The 22,759-nt window shown below is 46.0% G+C and overlaps 1 protein-coding gene across 1 annotated transcript; it reads right to left on the bottom strand.

Moving 5' to 3' along the window:
* Nucleotides 1-1,874: 1,874 nt before the first annotated feature.
* LOC124656739 (probable kinase CHARK) lies at nucleotides 1,875-22,508 on the bottom strand. Its single transcript, XM_047195431.1, has 4 exons — nucleotides 22,035-22,508; nucleotides 2,697-3,196; nucleotides 2,007-2,601; nucleotides 1,875-1,973 (listed from the first exon to the last, which is right to left on the bottom strand). The coding sequence occupies exons 1-4, from the start codon at nucleotides 22,506-22,508 to the stop codon at nucleotides 1,875-1,877; spliced, it is 1,668 nt and encodes a 555-aa protein (XP_047051387.1).
* Nucleotides 22,509-22,759: the final 251 nt, after the last annotated feature.

Below are 22,759 nucleotides of genomic sequence, written 5' to 3'. Positions count from 1 at the left end.
TAGGCATCATAGTCACTAATTTTTTATAACTACTTAATTTCTTTGACCATTGTGTAGAGATAGCCTCGGCTACAAGGATGGGTATGTTTTACATGTCAACTGTAGACGGATAATATAGCCATTTTGCCAATTAACAACTTGTCAGTTTGAACTACAAATATGAGGCCAGATGCAATACTATCTTTTATACTTGGTGTGAAATTTCAAGTCATTTTGGAGCCACTAAATTTGGAGTATTAGAAACTGTAGGGAGATCTTGTTAGTCCCTCAACATTATATCAAAGCTTTAAATTATTTGCATTCCTCTTGTCGAGATTAGAGGTAATTTGAACTCCTGAGGAGGAAGCAAGCAATCGTGTTTAGCAATGACGGCCAAGCGAGCTTATTGTTCTGTTCTCACCTTGTCGGTAGACAACCATGGTTGGCACGCGTGGAATGGCACCAGGAGATGTTAAGGGAAATACATGCATCTTGGCAGTTGTCGCAGAGAATTTGAGTTTAGGCAATACATGTTTGGTTTCCAGGCCAAGGTATGTGCGTAGAGATGGATTCTGTGGTTGTTGAAGTAGTCAAGTAGCTAATGTAATATTTATACTACTGCTTAGTCTTTTATTACTTTCTTTTTTAGAAGAGAATGAAATAAATAATTTTATTTAATTTAGTAAAGCATGAAAGAACTGACCTTCAATTAATTAATTAGGAGATGACTAGATGAGTATGCTCTTGTTCTGCTCAAACGGGACGCTTATATGACACTACACTCCTGGTTTTCTGGCATGTTATTGGAAAAGTGAACTTAATGGTTACTTCTAACAGAATGCCCAACTATTATGAACTGGCATTTTCCAATTTGGGATTTTGTATCTCCATTGATGCATCGATATAGCTACTCTTCAATAGTCGAGATTGAGAGTAGTGGCAAAAGAGGGAGCAGTCAAGAGAGCCTCAACCAATCGGCCTCCCCCTGGACTTGTACTATCCGTGTCCATCTGGTATTTGATTTACCTTACATGATTCATGATGCACACTTGTTCTAATAATAATTTTTTAGCCTCCTGACTCCTTAAAAACCTATCGATCTAATTATCAAACTTTATATCATCTTTTTACTTGAAAAAGATTGTCATAAGGACGATCAGGTGTGCAACATATCAATGTGTTAACTGATATATATGCTTTGATGTTTCACTTCAAGATTCTCCGACCCACACAATTGTATATTTTTCATTTGCATACATTTTAGTCAACTTCGGGTTTGTTAGGTAGTCACCGTGCTCTCAATTTCTCTTGAATGCCTTGCTTCTTAAACACCTTGAGTAGAGTTGAACTCAATACACGTGTATAAATTGACCTTGAGTAGAGTTGAACTCAATACACGTGTATAAATTGTTCCGGTTAAAATAGCAGGCTATAGCTTATAGCGGTGACGATTTCTGAGGCTACAAAAGGCTATAGCCGGGTTGTAGCGAGGCTAAGACCATATAATGAATTTGTGAAATAATAGAGAAAAAATAATATTTCGACAGCATATAATTGTATATAGTATATACATCAATAATTCACATATGTATAACATAATAACATAGTTACATAAGATATGCACATAACTAAAACGTAGTTTAAATATAGTTATGTTCAAAATATAGTTCACATATAGTTAATGATATAGTTATGTTCAAATATTACAACATCATTGCATAGCAGAATTTCATGACATAGTGGTGTCCATAAATTTGGCCGCTAGACATAAATTGTGCCGCTGTAGCAACGCACGGGCATTCAACTAGTAATTATAGAAATATGTATACAGTATTTCGGATTGCAAACACGAATGTCACACCATAAATATGTTTGATCTTCAAATATTGCAAGTGTTATTCTTGTGTCGGTAGGTAGTAACTCGTATCCGGTGGAGTGTGGTATGTACTAGCAGCAGATGAACGCGTGGACCCGTGGCTCATCTCCACTGACAGCTCGGCATAAGCTTGTTCCTCCAAGGAATGGACCTGCCTCGAACCACCGTGCGTCGCGGCGTCTGGAGGAGGCACCCGCAGCTCTGCATCTTCGGGCTGGAGAAAACTCATAGCTTGCACCATTGACGGCCGCTGGCTACTGTCGGCGTGCCCGCACCAGAGCCCGGTGACGAGCAGGCGCTCCATCTCCCACTCGACGAACGCTCCCTTCAGCCTCGAATCTGCCGCGTCCAGGACAGCGTTCCGGTCATACATCTCGCGGACACGCCCCAGCAGCGTCGCCGAAGCTGAAGCTGCACAGGGTTGCCCCGGAGGCGGCGTCGGCCGCCTGCCGCTTGCGATCTCCAGGAGCACGATGCCGAAGCTGTACACGTCGGACTCCGTGCACGGCCTACGGCTGTTGACGAACTCCGGGTCTATGTAGCCGATGGTTCCCGCGACGGTCTCCGTAGTGTGCGGCTCGGCTCCGTGGTCGAGGAGCCTCGCCAGCCCGAAGTCTCCGAGCTTGGCGGCGCCGGACGAGTCGATCATGACGTTGCTGGACTTGATGTCCCCGTGCACGACGCACTTATCTACCTCCGTGTGGAGATAGCGCAAGGCGCAGCCAAGGCCGAGGGCGATCTCGAATCTTACAAAAGATAAATATACCAAGTTCTTGTGAAGATTTGAACGCGGAAAACAAGGTTCACGAGATGTATAGGTAACCAGTGATTCAGTGTGTACCTTTGGTGCCAAGTCAGGAGCTGATGATGGTCAGGGCTATGGAGATGCTTGTCGAGGTTGCCTCCCGACACGAGCTCGTACACGAGCAGGAGGCCGCCGTTCTCGCCATCGCACCAGCCCAGCAGCCGCACAACATTCCGATGGCTCAGCCGGGTTATGATCTTGACCTCGGCCTCGAACTCCTTCCTTCCCTGCGCCGACGACTCCGGCGAGAGCACCTTGATGGCGATGTGACCCGTGCCGTCGTTCAAGAAGCCACAGTATACCGAGCCGAATCCGCCCTGCCCGATCCGCTGGCTCTCCGAGAAGTTACCCGTCGCGGCGGCCAGTTCGTCGTAGTGGTACCGCCGGGGCATTGCAGGTTCTTCAAACTGCGGTGTGGGAATTGCTCCTCGCCCCACCTCTTCGTTGGTCTGCTCCTCTCTCCTTCTTGAGCACCACCAGGACACAAGCCCAGCAATGCAGGAGAACAACGCAAAGAGAAACAGTACACGTTTTTGCTTCCGTACGCACCCACCACAAACTCGCCAAACCGCGAAAACACGTGGACGGTTAGGATTCGTTCATACCGATTCGGGTCTGGGGGCATGATCGTCATTTCCTGTGGACTTCGGGTTTGGCTGGGTTCGTATCAGCCCACATACAAGCCCGTATGACCCATACCTCTATGTATTATACGCCTACGTGTCCACGCGCGGCCACGACGGAACCGCCGAGATATAAATGTCTTTCTCCCCTGTCCTCTTCAGCACATCTATCCAAAGCAAAAGCAATCCCCAAATCGGGCAAAAAAACCCTAGGTCAAGAACAGCAGAGCTCGCTCTCGTGCTCGCTCGCGCTCGTCCATGGAGAGGGGGAAGGGGAAGGAGGGGAAGGGCAAGGAGGCGGCGGTTGAGGAAACCCAGTTGGCGGCTTCATCGGCGGGCGGAGCTGCCCCAGATCTGAGCTCCGCTTGGGGCCAGAGGACGGTGGCTGCACCGGCGAGCAAGAAGCGTGCGCACGAGACAGAGGCGCGAAGCGGCGGCGCAAGAAGAAGAATCTGAAGAACCGCGAGAGGCAGGAGAGGAAGGCGGCGGGGCTCAAGATCAACAGCCCCGACGACGTGCCCACCTTCGACGAATCCGACTCCGCCGACCCGTCCGAGGTAAATTTCTCCGCCGACCCCGACGACATGCAGGAATGCCTTGCTCGCTCGCAAGCTTGTACGAAATCCGTGGATTTGGCTAATCTATATGCTGTGAATTTGTAGTAGTACCAAGCCATTTTGATATTTCTAGTAGTTCCAGAGATGAATTTGAGCTTGCTCAAGTGTTCATCTAAGGTTCTTACTTGGTTGGGTTCCCTGTAATCCCTATCTGCTGATAAATAAGACTATCTAGTTTGATTAGCTTGCTATTATGACTGGTTCCTAGCAATTATATGGATCTAGGCACTGGATGATTCACTTATCACTTGTGCCTGCTTGCAATTGATGTCTAGACAGGTTTTAGATTAACTGCTACTACATTGTATGGACACAGAAGTTGAAATGTGGCTCCAATACTTGCAGATGTTGCCTGTTAATCACTGCATGGAAGCCTTGATTTCTTGACTGGAGCTTTGCCTTCACTAGAGTGTCATGTGCAAGTCATGCTACTGTAAACTTGATCATTTGGTGTTGTTATTGTTACTAATTGAACTATGGTTGCTTGTCTGTGTAAGGATATTCACCGGAATTCTTTATTGATGAACTGTGTATTGGTAATGATTCAATTTGTTTGAGAAGAATGGATGGATGCCAACTATTGTTGGATTAATATTCATCACAATCTAAATCTGTCCATATTATGATGATTGATGCTATGGTCTGTGGCTTACTAGGTTTGATGTGACCTCGGTAGCTCTTGGTACCGCTACCTGGTTGCTCACCTTGATGGATAAACTGTTGGTTTTTATTAATAGAGATCCTCACAGTAGGGTATCATACATATGAATGCCACTATGATTGTTTTATGAAGAAAATAAGGGTTTCTGATGGTTTAATAGCTAGGTGGTGCTAGGTGGTGTATGTGGCTGTCAAAGCTTTGTGTGTATCTGGTTTATACTTGGATATGCTTGTATTTCATGCTATTTTGCATATCTTCATCTACTGGGCACTCCAAGTTTTTATTTGCCTCAAATATTACTAGCATCACTTGGTCTATACGAAGTGATGACTAATACCTTTTGAGCATCTGCTCATTGGTGTGATTTGAGCATTCATATTGATGGATTGGATCCTCTGGATCCTTTCCAGGTATCAAGTATACCTTTCTCCGAAGCATCTAGACATAGTGTTTTTCTTCTGTGATGGTATTGCCACTTGTTCCATTCCAAACACTAGTTTTTGTTTAAATTAGATATGGTATGTATAGTTACTAACTAATGTGCACTTATACAAATAATTACTTTGCATTGTTTTCATTCCTTTTCTATTTAGTAGTCATTACATTGTTTATATGCAATAGCAGCTAATTAACCTAATTTACTTCATCTAACAGGAGGATCCTTCGGATGAAGTCGGTTCTGACCGGGAGGATAGGGACCAGAAGAGCAGGCATGTTCTCCGCAGGCTTAGGTCTAGGGAGATTCGCTACCTTCTTGGCCCAGGTAGGTTCAAGTGCCCCTGGTGCAGCCGCAAGGAAATGCCGACGGACTTCCTCGGCATGTACCAGCATGCCACCTACACTGGTGTTGGCAGCGGGCAGACACCCGCACACCTCAGGGCCAAGCATTCCGCCTACGGCCTGTTCCTCAAGAAGTACGCCCCCGGCAGTAGGAGCATGCGGAGGATGGTGCCGACCTGCCCGCCTACTCCGCTCGCCGACCTGCCCGCCTACCCGATGCCTCTTTCTTTAGTTGTGTGTTTATGTTAAACTCTGTCGTGCTTGTGGTGTTAAAACTTGGTTAATGCTGTTGTGAACTATGTTTCTATTTAAGTATGTGTGAACTATGTTTCTAATTAAGTATGCTTAGTGTTTAATCATGTGTATGATGTGCTTACTACATATGCTGGATGTGTTGTGCATGCTTGGCCCTGTTGTGTGCTTGGATGCTAGGTAAGCATGTTCTATTTGCTGCTCGTTGATCTAGCCTCGTTAGCATGATGTAGTGACAAAGATTTTTTTTTTTAGATCAACACGGGTTGCCCCCAGCCCCAATTTCATTGAAAAAGAAGCCAAGTCTATTACAGGATTAAAACTAGACACCAACAAAATAAAAGGAAAACAGGGTTTATCGGGGAGATTGGCTGCCATCCCAACCAACTCCGATGTACCAGGAAAGCCTGGAACAGGTTTAGAGCAGTGATCACACACTGAAAACAACCGCCATCTAAATCCATTACACAAACCAAACAGATAGGTAGGACACACTAGCACAACTCCCATGCTTCAATTCACCAAGTGACAAAGATTTTGCCAAAGTAAGCGTTTGATTATAGGAAATGTATTGTCAGTTTCGCTCAGTTGTGTTGCAGACGATTTGTACATAATTGATAAGGTATTTTCCAGTGGAAATGGGGGAAAACCTCTGGTAATCTAAAATAAAGACGGCATGTTGGCAGTAGGGTGGAGTTGTTATCTTATGTGATACTTGACGAGCAACAAATCTCTCAGTCAACAACAACAAATAGCTCATTTCACGGCTACAACACTCACGACAGACGAGCAGCCCAATGTAGACTTGACTAATGGGCCAACTCCATCCAATTAGGCCCATTAGGCTACATATAAAACAGGAACAACTATCTCATTTAACGACAACAATAATCGCAGCGGATAGCCCAATCTAGATTTGACTAATGGGCCATCTCCAACCAAATTAGGCCCATTAGGCTAGTTGAGGTGGTACATATTAAATATCAAAAAAAATGAAGCAAAAAATGAGTGTTGTCGCGACTCGAACCGCACACCTCGTGGGAAGTCGTCTCGCAGGGGTAGTCTGGTAACCAGTGGGACGGATAGATACATATTGACAATCACAAGTAATAAAGGTATCTATAGTCATTTTATCACTTCCGTTAGGTTATTAAATGCATGTTTGGCGATGAAATAGGCTAGAAAAATGTGGTGTGGGAGACGAAGATTGTTGTTTCGCGATGAAACGACGCGAGTGACGCGTGCATGTAGCCGTTGCCGTTTCGCATAATCGAGGGGGTGTCCCGTGTCGTTGTCGTTTTACACTGAAATGGGGCGGCGCGTCTGCTATCAGCTGAATCGACCGCACTGAAACGGGGCTTGCTGGCTCATTCATGGCGACGTCGTGGCGATGCATGCATAGCTGAGTCACTGTTGCGGGGCGCATGCATGCCGTCGTCGTCGCTTCCCGCGCATGCAGGCCTAGGCCGGCGCATTGCACAACGGGCACAAGGCCAGACCGCAACACGGCCCAACAGTCCATCTAGCGTGCCCGCTCGAAACCCCCACCCGTGTTCAGGAAAAAAAAGGAGTCCAGCCAATCAGATTGTTGTATATTTAAATATTCCTAAAAATTTCAGAGAAAATCTAAAAAAAATAAAATCTTCAAAAACAGTCTATACATATCAAGTAGATGTCTAGGAAATTTATTTGGGTCGTTTAGACAAGGTCGAAAAAAAACATGCTTAGAAATGAGGCCGTTTACCCTACCTTTGGAGCTCGTTTCGGCACTTTTTTGACCAACCCTGGGATGACCCCATATTGTCGGCAGTGGTGCACCATGTCATTTAACACACTTCAAGCCACGAGTTTTGCAATTTGCATGTGTGAATGCACTTGTTCATGTGGTGTACACCCCTCAAATACGGTGTCAAAACAGTGGATCGTCTGACGGCGCGTGTGCATGGTGGTCCCATCTTTTGGGATCTGCTTCACCATGGCATCCAAACACCACTTACATCACCATCCATGGAAGAAATCATGTGCTCCTTGCCTAGCTACCTCACGGAGCCCGCACACATGGTTTACGTGCAAAACGGCTCTACCCGGGCCACAAAGTGGGCCCACAACCCTTGGGTTACCCCATGTGGTGGGCACCTGGTGCACCATGTCACCCCACCCACTCCTAGCCATGGGTTTAGGGTTGTGCATGTGTGAATGCCCATGTTCATGTGGTGTAGACCCCCGAAATATAGGGTTCTCGTCGAACGAGGTGTCAAAACAAGTGGATCGTCCGACGGCGCGTGTGCATGGTGGTCCCATCTTTTGGGATCTCGCTTCACCATGGCATCCAAACACCACTTACATCACCATCCATGGAAGAAATCATGTGCTCCTTGCCTAGCTACCTCACGGGAGCCCGCACACATGGTTTACGTGCAAAACGGCTCTACCCGTGCCACAAAGTGGGCCCACAACCCTTGGGTTACCCCATGTGGTGGGCACCGGTGCACCATGTCACCCCACCCACTCCTAGCCATGGGTTTAGGGTTGTGCATGTGTGAATGCCCATGTTCATGTGGTGTAGACCCTCGAAATATAGGGTTCTCGTCGAACGAGGTGTCAAAACAGAGGATCGTCCGGACGGCGCGTGTGCATGGTGGTCCCATCTTTTGGGATCTGCTTCACCATGGCATCCAAACACCACTTACATCACCATCCATGGAAGAAATCATGTGCTCCTTGCCTAGCTACCTCACGGGAGCCCGCGCACATGGTTTACGTGCAAAACAGCTCTACCCAGGCCACAAAGTGGGCCCACAACCCTTGGGTTACCCCATGTGGTGGGCACTGGTGCACCATGTCACCCCACCCACTCCTAGCCATGGGTTTAGGGTTGTGCATGTGTGAATGCCCATGTTCATGTGGTGTAGACCCCGAAATATAGGGTTCTCGTCGAACGAGGTGTCAAAACAAGTGGATCGTCTGACGGCGCGTGTGCATGGTGGTCCCATCTTTTGGGATCTGCTTCACCATGGCATCCAAACACCACTTACATCACCATCCATGGAAGAAATCATGGGCTCCTTGCCTAGCTACCTCACGGGAGCCCGCGCACATGGTTTACGTGCAAAACGGCTCTACCCGAGCCACAAAGTGGGCCCACAACCCTTGGGTCACCCCATGTGGTGGGCACTGGTGCACCATGTCACCCCACCCACTCCTAGCCATGGGTTTAGGGTTGTGCATGTGTGAATGCCCATGTTCATGTGGTGTAGACCCCTGAAATATAGGGTTCTCGTCAGAACGAGGTGTCAAAACAAGTGGATCGTCCGACGGCGCGTGTGCATGGTGGTCCCATCTTTTGGGATCTGCTTCACCATGGCATCCAAACACCACTTACATCACCATCCATGGAAGAAATCATGTGCTCCTTGCCTAGCTACCTCACGGGAGCCCGCGCACATGGTTTACGTGTAAAACGGCTCTACCCAGGCCACAAAGTGGGCCCACAACCCTTGGGTCACCCCATGTGGTGGGCACTGGTGCACCATGTCACCCCACCCACTCCTAGCCATGGGTTTAGGGTTGTGCATGTGTGAATGCCCATGTTCATGTGGTGTAGACCCCTGAAATATAGGGTTCTCGTCGAACGAGGTGTCAAAACAGTGGATCGTCCGACGGCGCGTGTGCATGGTGGTCCCATCTTTGGGATCCGCTTCACCATGGCATCCAAACACCACTTACATCACCATCCATGGAAGAAATCATGTGCTCCTTGCCTAGCTACCTCACGGGAGCCAAGACACATGGTTTACGTGCAAAACGGCTCTACCCGAGCCACAAAGTGGGCCCACAACCCTTGGGTTACCCCATGTGGTGGGCACTCGGTGCACCATGTCACCCCACCCACTCCTAGCCATGGGTTTAGGGTTGTGCATGTGTGAATGCCCATGTTCATGTGGTGTAGACCCCTCGAAATATAGGGTTCTCGTCGTAACGAGGTGTCAAAACAAGTGGATCGTCTAATCGGCGCGTGTGCATGGTGGTCCCATCTTTTGGGATCTGCTTCACCATGGCATCCAAACACCACTTACGTCACCATCCATGGAAGAAATCATGTGCTCCTTGCCTAGCTACCTCACGGGAGCCCGCACACATGGTTTACGTGCAAAACGGCTCTACCCAGGCCACAAAGTGGGCCCACAACCTAACATAATCAACTGAAAACACTACTTTTTTTAAAAACTCCACGCATAGATCGGGTTCCCCACTCCTCCCGACACCGACGAAGCCGGCCGGAAGAGGGGGAACCCAATCTATGGAGGAGACTGAGGTGGAGGCGGCGGCTGTACCTAGGAAAAAGTTTATCTTCTTCTTACTTTCTGACTATTTTTAATTCAGACAATTGTTTGTAATTCAGACTATTTCTAATGTCACACGGTTTTTAGGGCGTAATAGGTTGTTTAATTTGAGGAAGGCAGAGACAGAGATATAACCGCTGGGCCGCTCGCGCGTCAAAGCTTTGCCAACCGGCCCGTCTAGGCCTGCCTCCGCCCGCCGCAGCCCTCGATCGGTCACCACCTTTACATGCATGCGCCATGCAGCACGCTATTAAATTACCCGCGCCACGCTCTCATGCATGCCAACCACCGTTTCAGCACCGTGACATCGTCTCGCAGGTTGCCCTCGTCTCGCCGTGCCATCGAGTTGGTCGGCATCGTATTAAAGTGAAATTTGTGTGCATTATTTAAGTGAATTTTACAAACTCCCCCGTCTATATATAAGGGCACCTCTTCTTCCTCTTCTCTCACACATCTCACACACTCTTCTCGCTTCATCCATCTACCACCGCATCCGTGGACTAGCCACGTAAACACCAAACCCTAGCTGCCACCATGGAGTTCTTTGGCCCAACTTACCGTCGCCCGGCCACCGTGCGCGAGAGGGAGTGGCCGGAGGGTGTCATCGTGGAGAACGAGCTGCGCATCTGGGCGATATCGAGGTGGAGGAGCAACAGGGCGCTAGCCGAGTTCTTTCTCTCGCAGGGCTACCGCCACCTCAACCTCCCTCTAGGCTCGCCGCCCATGTACACGATCGAGTCCCACTTCGACGGCAACAAGCAACCATGAGATAGGCCTCTTCGTCCACTTCAGGAACCCTTCGACGCGCACCACCTCCTCGGGCAGGTGTTCTGGTGTGGTTGTGAGTTTATCGCTTTCACTACCTACAATATCTTCACCAACTTCCACGTCATCTTTCCCGACCGTTTCAACATGCACCGCCTCCCATACCGCTACCACGTTGACGGCCCCGTCTGGTGATGAGGAGGACTAAAACAGTCGAAGGAGGAGCAAGGGGAATGAACATCCTAGGAGGGACGACGGCGTTGCCTCATCTTTATCGTTGTTTTTAGAGCTGTTTTATTATCTATGTCTTGTTGTCGTGTCTCGTGGGCCCGGGATTTGTTGTGTGCTTCGGTATCGTACGTGTGATGGAATTCCTATGTAAGGTTTGTACTATCTAGCTCTATATATTAATGTTTTTACAGTCCGTGCTACAACAACACACCATAAAAATTCAAAAGCTTAGAAGAAAGTGAGAAGAAAGTGCCACGGTGTGCGCCGCGCGGGCGGAAATTACCACGCGCCTCGTTACTTGAAACCGCGCGCGCACGACCTGAGGCGTCGCGGCTCTTTAAACACCGGAATGGCAACGGCCGCCCTCTACCATTACCGCGTTGCCTTGCATACAAGTACGGTGCCAACGCTAGCGGTTCGCATATCTTCCAGACCCGCTCCCCACCGTCGTCAACCACCCGCGGCGCGACCATGAGTGACGTTTCCTGGCCGTCCGACTCCGACAGCGACGGAAAGCCGCCTGGGTGGCGCCACTGGTGGGAAAGGGAACCACCGCGGAGCGCCGATCAGTCGGACGGTGCTGACGAGGAGGAGGACGCCGCGGACGACGCGGAGGCGGAGGAACATGCCGTCGACGACGCGGACGACGAGGAACCCGCCGCCGACGATGCGGAAGAGGACGAGGACTCCGACGCGAAGTGGGCGCGGCTGGAGGAGGCCTTGGCCGCCGATGAGAAGGCGGCCGCGAAAAGAAGGCTCGCGCGAAGAAGGCAGCCGTGGCGCGGGCGCGGGCCGAGGTGACGGACGAGGAGGAGGAGTACAACGGCTCTTCGGAGTACTCCTCGTCAGAAGATGACTCGTCGGAGTCCACCTCGTCGGACGACAGCTCCTCGTCGGAGAAGGCTTCTCGCAAACGGGGCGCCCGGATGACGACGAGGCGAGTCGTCGTACAAACGTTCCAAGTAGACGACGAGGCATGTCCTCTATATTTTTATCCGCATTTTTATCTCGCATTTGTAGTATTGTGTGCGGACCATATATTTTCTGCATTTTAATTATTGTAAGAGGTAATTATGCTATGTACTTCTCCTCATCAGCTTTTCACTGTCGAAAAAGAAATTTTATTTCTGGACATGATCACATTACAGAATTCACTGTTGCCCAACCATAACATCTAGGCCGAGCATTTTAAAAGCCCTGACATCGCGATTATAACGGCTACTAGAATAATTATAGCACACAAGGCGTACTGAAGAAAAAATTCCCGTTGGAGAGCATATTTTTTGACCTTATTTATCTTCAACCTTGTTGTCGCCCTTGTTTCGTTTTTACTAATGTTGTGTTCATCGATGATATCAGCCATCATCAACTCGATTCGGCCTTTCTCTTCCAGAAGTGTTTCTATTTTTTTGTTGGTAGTCATCAATGCTTGTTCCATCTTCCGAATTATCTCATGAGCCACCCCGAGCTTCTCTTTGACAATCCTCAATTCTTCATCAATCTTCATTTTCTCCTCTCTTTTAAAATTTAGTTCTTCTAGGAGAACAATTTTTGCTTGTAGACAATGTTGAAACCGGGCACAGCCCATCCCGAATACCACACTCACATATTGATTCCTACAATAAAATGGAAAACATATTAAATTCGACATAACTTATGAACTGCACATACCGATGACTCTTCAAGATATTTAGAATCCCATGAGATGAAGACGTTAACTTAGAATCATACCTCATCCGATGAGTTGTGCATGGGTTCGACGCGGTCGATGTCGTCCATAGCCGAAATCACCATGGCGGCAGCGACTCGTAGGTGGAGGCAGGATGGAGATGCCGATGAGATAACGGGCCGAGGGATCCATCTTTTCGTTTGTGGTATGCTTCTTTATGCTCCTCGTGGGCCGCAATTGAGGCCCATCCTGGCCCAGCCTTTTATTTAGGTATTTAACTGCCGTACTAATCCTCAAATCTAATTCCCAAACGATCTATCTCCTCAACGCCTCCTCTGATCTACGACTGGACGCCGACTGCATCCTCGAAGACGTTGGTTACGAGCTGACTCGGATCTCATCGCCATGGATGTAAGTATAGTTCGCTCACCTCGTGACATGCACCTAATTTTTGTTATGAACTCTTGCCTGACAACATATGTAGACGCGGTAGATCGTCTTTACTTTGATCTGCCCAAGTTAGATCTGGTCGTCTAATCTTACTTCCCTTGGTTGGGTCGCTTGGGAAAAAAATATTGGCCGACTTAATTAGATCTAGTGGTTAATTTGATCGTACGTATATGACATATGAGAACATTGACATTGATCAGCCATTCCTTGCTACGCCTGCCCAGCTTCGTGCTTTACCGAATTGGAGGAAAAGACCTATTATAAGGGGTAAGGCTGTTTATGGCACTCAATGAGAACAGTGTTATGAACAACTTAATTTAGAATTAATTGATATCCCTTATGTTTTTTAATATTACATGTAGGTCCTGGAGAAGAGGAAGAGTATGATTTTGAAGCTTTCATAGAGTATGCAAATCGAGTTAAGATGAATTATGACGATTTTGATGCACTCGAACGACTAGTTGTGAAAACCCAACCAGTAATTCCATTGTACCTGTGCACCATCAAGAAATCACACATCGTGAGAATAAAGCAAAGATGGTAATTAATTTTGATTTCCATCATTTCTTACTACTAACCAAGATATGCCGATAATTGACTGTCAAATTTATGTGCAGTACTTCTCAAGGAGGTTCACCCTCGACCACATTCTGCCCAATATTCAGCTACCAGCAACAATAAAGGTCTACTCACGAGGTGGCAATGTTACAGAAGTTACGATGGTGATGAACATGTCAACGGTGAAAGGGGTACCAAAAGGAGGTGCCATGATAACATCACACTGGATGGATGTGGTGAGGCATAATGGCATCAAGAAAAATCAGAAATACGTGTTCTGGTTCCGTAAGCAAGGAGAAGGTGGTCTGAAGATTATGCTTGACAGTGTGTGAGAGCAGCCCGGTTCAGACTTCGCTCGTGAAGACTATAGCTATCTAAAATTTTCATTTATGTCATGTTTATTGGTACACTTTTAGTATGGTGCACATTTATGTTATTTTTAATGGTACACTATAGCCCGTGAACACTTTTATGACAATGTGTGAAGAGTTCGTTCCTGAATGCTTATGAATTATAACCAGCTTATTTCTCTACATATTTGGACATGAACAAGTGTTGTATGAGGGTTGTACCATTGTGAAATTGTTGATGCCCCACTCGACAGTGGCACTATAGATATGTCAATTATGTACATTGCAGATCTAGTAATGTGCAAAAAAGACCATTTTTTTAAAATTCTTCGATTACAAACAATTCAAATCGTAATTAAAAATCATATTTTTCACCGTCCTACTAGCTACAAGCCATTGTTGTGTGGTGCCATGCGAAACCATGGTATGCTTGTAGGTGATCAGCACCGTGAACATGTATAGCTGCTCCAAAAGAGAGAGGGAGAAGTAAGTTGTCGATGCGTCTACCGAATGCAAAGCAGTGTCTTATCACATGCATAGAGTGGCCTCCGTGTATGGGCTGGGTACTAACGGGCTGGCCCAGATATCCATCGAGAGCTTGCGTAATTATAATATTAACAGCAAATGCCCTAGTTAGCGGCACATCGGACGCACCACGTCTAACTACCCACGATTTCTTCTTCAAGTCAACGTCGCCTTCCATCGCCGTCTGGAGAAGATAGGAGTCCTTTCGTCGGCGGAGCCTACAGCTCAATCTAACGACGGCAACATCTGTGTTCCAGTCTTCCAGGTGCGCGCGTTGGCAAGCTCTTCTATCATCGATCCTTTCGCCCACTTGATCTAGAGTGCGCTTGATCTAAACCTTCATTCTTTGCCGGACGTACCTGTAAGTTTTAGGTTGACATTTACGCTGTAGATGGTTAGAAGATTTTCTATGTCGGCAATAATTGTTGTTTGTATATGTTATTTGCAGAATGGATGAATTACATGGCCCGGTCTATTGTGACTACACATTGTGGACGGATCTCGTAGCCACTTTCTCAGGACCTCAACGTGCGAGGTTTAGCTCTACTACTTTGCGGACGATGTTGCAACTGCCAGCCTTTGCCACGCGCACAAATATGATTAGATTTATGATAGAGCTATATGATCCTAAAACTGAGACATTCGTCGTACAAGACAAGGCAGGAGCGGTAACTGCAACCTCTGTAGACATAGAATGCATTTATGGTCTACGTAATGAGGGTTATTCCGCTTTTGATATAATTGATCAAGAATGTCTAACAAGTAGAAGGAAAATACCGCCTAGTTATCTCAGCAAGTCTAGTGGAAATCTAGTTATTTCCGACTTGATTGCTGACATACAGAGAGAGAAAGCTTCCGATGATGACTTTGTGTGGAAAGCAGTGCTTGTGCTAATTTGCACGGTTCTTGCGCCATCTGGCCCAAAAACAGTCGATAGAGATCACTACTGTTTAGTGGAGGATGTTCCTAGACTGTTTAACATTAACTGGAATCACTTCACATTGCGTTACCTCCTTGATAATTTGTCTGCTTACACAAGATCAGCAGCAAAAGGTAGGGGATGGCCGGTTGGAAATCTTTGTCTCACTCAGGTATGCAAACATGATTAGCACTATATTTGATGTATGTGACAATTTGAAACTTATTTCATTTAAAATGTGTTGTTTGTAGCTACTATACTGAAAAAAGGTGGTAGTTGTCGATGATCCTACGTATATTCCACACAAGTCTATTCGGCCACTAATGAAAAACTGGACTGAAGCGGAAGCGAAAAGGAGGTCGCAGTACGACTATGCAAATGGTCGTGGGAGAGGCAAAGTGAAGGTTTTGTTTTTATCACTACTTCTAGCTACATTATATCATAGTCGACGTTGTGTTGTTATATTAATTTATGACATTTGTTTTCTAATTTGACATGCAGATTATTAATGATCTTACAACTCAAGCCAATGCCAGAGCGCAAACAAAGCAAAACACATCGCAGAATGGTGAACAGTCACGTTCGACACGTTCGAGACAGAGGCTTAGTAACAAGGACATAATATTGGAAAGTTTGAAGAAGGAACTGACGGATCACATTGACAAACAATTAGCACTTGTACCAAAGAGATGTGCAGAGGTGAGGAGCCATACATTTTACAAACACGAAAGTATTACATTATCAGTAATGAATAATTATGGTACTACTTGTTTTGCAGGAAGTCCTAAAAATGCTAAATAAGAATGGTGTCATGTACAAACCGGTTGAAGGATCAGAGTCAGGGAAAGGAGGAGATGAGGAAGAAGAGACTTCTAATCACATCAATGATTCGTGTAAGAAAGAATTCATGTACAAGAACAGTTCTGACGAGTTAGATGCTTTAATTAGCAATTTAACAAAGAATTCTGGTAAGTTTGTCACACCTCCTAAGCATAATGGGGTGCCGGAGGCAGGAGATAATGTGTACGTCACACCAGGAAACCTCGGTAACACGGAGGGTACACAAGATAATCCTTTTATCTTAAATGGTACCACAAAATCGGCATCATCCTCGGATATACCGGATGACATTTTCGCAAGATCTACCACCAAGGTGAATGCTGGACAGAAGGATGACCTACATGACGGTGAACATGAAGTTATGAGTACTCATAGTGGTGAAACAATGGGACGACAAAGCTAGTAGGAAGAAGGGCAATACAGTAAAGTGTGCAAATAGTAATGGAAGAAGGAGAAACGCAGCGGCGGTACAAGTTGGAGGGAAAAGGAAACGGACGACGAATCAAAAATATGGATCACCATATGTGCTCGCGAAACCTAGAGCAAAACGTCAAAACCGTGTAAAGAAAGGTAACACCATTTATTCGTTATTTCTTTGTTGGCAAATAAATGATGTTGCAACCTGTAACACATATGTTATTACTATTATGTGCATCGGGGTTGTTTGCGTAACATGAAGTTGGGGTATCTTCGGCAGTACCAACACAGCAGGAAATACAAGCTGCCACTTTATATGTTCAAACAATATCCAAGCTACCAAAAGAAGCATCTAAAGGAGTGTACAAGAATGAATATGGCGCCAGCTTGTCTTCAGAAAAGCTTAACGTCGTTCTTGCGCACGAATGGCTATCTGATGATGTAAGTCTTCAAAACCAAAAGTTTGCGTTATACTCGTAATTAAACTATTTGAATTTGAAAATATTGTTGTTGCTGTCAGATTATTGATGCTGCTATTGGGTATTTGTCTCTCCGTGTTGGGTCTCGATCGAATGTTATGTCCTGCGTGGAGGACAAACTATCTCCTTGAACAAGCGGAAAAACAATACAGAAAAAAATACAATATTAGAAATATAGATGAGGTAGTTACAAGACCAGGAGCCTTAGGTAGGGTTATGGATGAATATTTCAAGCGTGAGAAGGTAACAGCAGTTTCTTTCAATGTTTCATGCGAAATTAGATTAAAACAATATGATAATTGACAAAGTTTTTTCCTTCTCTTGTAGACATTTTTCGCACTGAACATACGGAAAACTCATTACATAACTGTTGTCATGCATACAAAGAAGAAGGAATTCCAGGTCCTCGATCCTCTCGTTTGTTTTAGGGCTCGTCAAAATCAGTTGTGGAAGACTTGGTATTACACTCTCTACATACATGTCTTTGTGTACTTTGTCATGTCTGTGCAGTAATATATATGTTGTTTCGTAGATTGGGCAAATTTCACAGGACATACAAGAAGCAAACAATACTTGTGACACAGAATATCCTGATGTCGAAGAATGGCCTATTAAAAGCTATGACATCCCTAAGCAAACCGATACGTAAGTACCTATATTGCATTACACATAAAGAAAGTCGGTTTTGTATATGCGGACACTTTTAAATTTTGTCACATTATATACCAGCAATTCATGCGGATTATGGGTATTGCAATGTATGGAGCATCGGGACGGAGATCGGATGACTTGCCCGGTTTCTCAGGTTGGCTATACTATGTCCCATGCACTCGGTTAATTTTAACAATGTTAACAAGCCATGTGTATAACACCTTATAATGTTTTGGCAGGCCACGATCGATGAATCGAGAGAAAGTACAGTTGCAAACATTGTTTTATCACCACACAACATTCTTGACAGGGTGAAAAACAAAGTGAGATTGCTAACAAAGACCAGGAAAATATAAATTTGATAGTGTGACTGTTCGGTTTGCTCCCGCAGAAGGTTTCCGGACACATGTAATATTGAATTTTTAACTGTCTTGGGTTGTAAACAATATTTATTCGGTTAAGATTATCTACAAAATTTTGTAACATTGATTTTATTTGCCATTATCGAAAGTATGCAATTATTTTTATCTTTGTACATGCATGCTATGATGATTATAAGGAAATGCCTACTTCACAATATATAATGTCTTTTGCCATTTTTACAAAAGAACACCGAGAGAATTAAGAACATCGAGTACAAAATAAAAACATCGATACGTTGCAAACATTAACAACTCCATCAAATACAAAGCTATAGTCGTCCCATTCATAATTAAGGAAATTTACTGCCCTTTAGATAACTATGAAAGAACTATCCTTCCTGCTGCAAAGCACATTCCCGCACATGTTCACAGTACATAAAATTACACAACAACTCATATGAATCTTTTAAAGTATATGAAACAAAATGGCAGTAAAAACTTACTTCGGATGAAATATGCATATTGGGTTTCTTCTGTTATGCCCTTCTCCTTGGCATGCCCCGCACACCTGCACCCTGCGTTCATTGTGTCCTAGTGGTCTTCCATTTTTAGTCATTGGAGATTTCTGCGCTTCTTGCCTAGGTGCACCCTTAGTGGACACTTTCAAAGGATCACCAACAACAATATCGCATGGTCCACTAGCATCTTCATTTTCATGCACCGACCCGAGGGGACCATATGCTTTACCTTTAGCATACCCCTCTCTTCTAGAAATTATGCCATCAATGGTACTTGTTCAGCAGATCATATTCCTCTCGAATTGTTTAATGCAATATGCATAGCTCGTGATACCTTAATATTCATCCCGCCGTATTTCATCCGCTCCTCTCGCCCCGCACCAACCCCACCCAAACATGTCGCTGGTGCGTTTAGCCGGCAAACCTAACCCGGCATTTTTTGTGAATCGTCGTAGAGCACAACATTGTGGAATTTCAGTAAATTTCAAGAAATGCGAGCACATGCAGTATGTGCTTGCAAGGGATCCCCTTTCTAATCATCCTTTGACAGCTGCACCTTATAATTTCTGCCTCCTTGGGTCTATATTCCACGTAGAACCTGGTCCTTACATGATTCCTCCATGCCACAATGAAGATGTTTGAGTCTCCCGCCTGCATTTTTTCTAAGATCTCTATGCCGCCAATCTTTGAAAGCTCACCTTGAATAATATAGAACACAAGCAGGAGTGAAGATTTTTGCAGCAGCAACCTCTAGTTCTCCGAAATTAGTAATTGCCACCGGTGTAGTCCGTGAAGCCGTGCGGTCGTCGTGGGCTTCGTTCTCACGGAGACGGACAATTGCGTTGTCGTAGTGCATAATCATATCAACAATTGTCATTTCCCCATCTAGGTGCAGTGCGGACAAGAGTTTAAACTTTCACTCCGCTGGTTACTTTTCATACCCAGCCGTAATCCTTGAGAGAGATACGCTGCAGCCCAAAGTTTCCTCTTGGTGTACATCCTCTTCATCCATGTTCCGGTTTTTGGGGATTGCCATTTTCTGTAAAATGCATGCCATCGCTCCTCAAATACTTGCTCCGAGGTGGTGTAATACAAAAGAGTCCTGAACTCGTTCGGTGACTTGTTAGGTAGATGCATCTCCATATTTTTTTCAATGTGGAAGCTGCAGATGCGATGCGGCACACCGTAAAATACTTCGCCGATTGCGGCGATCATCGCCGCATCTCGCATCCGTGATTACCGCCTTTGGCTTCGTTGACACATCGCTTTGAGGAAAGTCTTTAGAAGCCAAACATATGTTTGTTCATTCTCACTTGAAAGGATGGCGGACCCAAAACTGTTGTCCTACGGTGGTTGTTCAAGCCCACAAAAGGAACAAATGGCATCTTATATTTATTCATCTTGTATGTGCTATCAAACACCAAGCACATCTCCGTAGTCCTGGTAATCCCTACGTGACCGGGAATCACACCGTAACATGTGCTTCGGACGGCCTTTTTCATCAACGTCATATTCAAAGAAAAATTCAGGGTCCCTCTTTTTCCTCTTTGACATAATGCGGATGGCTGTGGTAGCGTCACCGTCGAAAAGCAGCCTCCTCCTCTCCCTAGAGCACATGTTGTACAAATCCTTTCTTGTGAATCCAACACCAAGCAAATGAACCGGAGCCCGCAATGAATTTTCTCATAATGAGGTGCTTCCCGATCCCCATGGATCCCATTGATAATATCTCAGATCTCTGCGCGTCGTTGATCGTCCTATGGGACCGAAGAAACGGAGTCTGACATGGTTCAGCTGGGTCATGGTTATGTTTGTCACGAAAATCTTCAACAACCCAGAAACCAGTTCTTCCATCAAACTTGACCACCAAACGTGCCTTGCAGCCGCAGCGAGACTCAGGTCCGTGCCTATATACACGGCCTTCCGTGGTCAGTTGGTTTTTGGAACGTCTGCCCTGTCTGGAACACACAAAACGCCTTAACCGAATTACTCCATCATCAAACCGCTTAACCTGGTCTAGCCGGACGCTGAACCCATAATCTTTAGCATATGTGTTGTAGAAAGAATATGCTGCTGCTTCAGAAATAAAAGTCATCTCTTTTATCATCCAGTATAAATCTCGCTCACTATCAGGATATTCATTGCCATTGCTACCTTTCTGTGGTTTCTCAGGCTGACTAGCGCTTGGCGTCGCCTGCAAGTAGAAAACGTAGGCATTAATTAAAACTATAAATTTATGTGTTCCAGCTATATAAGACTGATAAAAAAGAGATAACAACCTGGCTCATGTCAACAGAATCCTCGAGAACCGATGCACCTTCCACATCATCGAGTGTGGCCCGTGTCCAAGTCAGATTCACCGTAATAGTCGTACTCAAGCTGCGTGTCAAATTGTGCCTGAAATTTATTAATGCATTGCAAAATTTAGTAACCGTAAATTTTACAGTTGCCATCATTTCATGCATCATTTTATGTCACTGTATGAGTCACTACACATACCTCACTAGTATTTAGACTGTCTGTGTGTTCACCATGGTTCTCATCATTTTGATCGTCTGTGTGTTCACCATGGTTGTCATCATTATCAAATTCATCGTACGCAATCTGCATAAATTATGACATGAGGAACCATATATAATTTGATGATGCTGGACTGCTGGTAATCGAAATGAAAAATAGTGGCTCACATCAAACTCGTCTTCGCTCCAGCCGGCTTCGTGCTGCAAATTTTCCTCCATTTCAGAGTCATCGGAATTATAGCCGACGTACTCGTTTTGTTCCTCAATCATATCAGATATAGAGTTCTCCATATTCTGTAGTATTGGACCATAATTAGAATTAAAAAACCGGCAGAATTGCGTCCTCTTACAATGCTACAAGATGAAGTCATGGTACCTGTAATTTTAAACCCTAGCGGGGAAGATGCCGAGCCGGTGGCGCGCCTTTCCAAGGTCGTCGATCTGCGGGGGGGGCTTCGCGCGCGGTCAGCGGCGTCGAGATGCGAAAAAACCACCGGCGGCGACGGACGTGCCGGCAACAACCGCCGACGGCCGGGCCGGCAACAACCGCTTGCGTTCAACCTAGCGACGGCGTGGAACAGCTCGATCAGATCTCCAGTGCCGATGAAAACCATGCATGCAATGGGAGCTAATCACGGTGATTAGCTTAGCACGTGGGACCCACCCACGTGGGGTCGTCCGTATAGATACGCCCAGGCCCTGTATACCCATACGAGTCTTGCACTGGGCTTGGATATGGGTTTCGGCGGGCAGCACAAAAAAAACAAAATCGGGACCACCGTACCCTTCGGCGATAAGTCGCGAGTTTTGGAGAGGGTGCGCACCGAAGCACACCTCAACAGTACAAGGCATGAGATGACGAAAAGCCCGCCGAAGCTCGTAACCGACAGGGGCTTCAGAAATATCCACTCCTTCGCCTTCGCGGCGTGGCCGACATCGGCGGCGATCCATTGGAGTCTCGTCGCGCACAGATAGACACGCATCAAATAGGCGTAATACATCTTCTTATCAGCCTCGCAGACGCCTAAGGGGACGACGGTCTTGTTGCGGGGCTCGAATATCCATTCCATATCGAGATAGTGAAAGCGGAACTCGTGAGAGTCGAACATCTCGTTGACCCATCCTCCTCCTTTCCTGGTGATGTTGCAGAAGGGAGGGATTAGGAGGTAGTAGTAGTTATCGACGGAGGTTCCATAGTTCTTGAGGTAACGATGGCCGGTCCAGGACATCATGGGAGGACGGAGTTCCAAGATGATGGTGTAGGATACGATGAGCAGCAGCAACAAACGATGGGTTCTCAAGATGAAGGAGGTGGCCATGGTTCAGAGCTAATTTGCAGTAGTACATCCAAAAGATAAAGACTAGCTAGCTTTGACATTTGTGTATTTGCGTTCAGTCCACTTAGAGCATCTCTAGCGGATACAACAAACCACAGCCCTCAAATCCGCGTATCCAGGGCACCCAACGAGGATTTGGGATTCGAAAAGCACGCACGCGGTTCAGATACATCATATAAAACTGCATATTAAAAAACACGCGCAAGACGGAAGGCACTACATTGCAGCAAAAT

The sequence above is a fragment of the Lolium rigidum genome, chromosome 5 (assembly GCF_022539505.1).
Source record: "Lolium rigidum isolate FL_2022 chromosome 5, APGP_CSIRO_Lrig_0.1, whole genome shotgun sequence".
Classification (NCBI taxonomy): domain Eukaryota; kingdom Viridiplantae; phylum Streptophyta; class Magnoliopsida; order Poales; family Poaceae; genus Lolium; species Lolium rigidum.
This window is presented reverse-complemented; position numbering and strand designations above follow the sequence as displayed.

Excerpts from the sequence above, each read along its gene's own strand:
- LOC124656739 (XM_047195431.1), bottom strand. The coding sequence starts at position 22,508 with ATGGCCACCTCCTTCATCTTGAGAACCCATCGTTTGTTGCTGCTGCTC. Across the intron at positions 2,602-2,696 it reads CTCCTGACTTGGCACCAAAG|ATTCGAGATCGCCCTCGGCC; the intron begins GTACACACTGAA and ends ATCTTTTGTAAG. Across the intron at positions 1,974-2,006 it reads CGCACGGTGGTTCGAGGCAG|CTGTCAGTGGAGATGAGCCA; the intron begins GTCCATTCCTTG and ends GCTTATGCCGAG.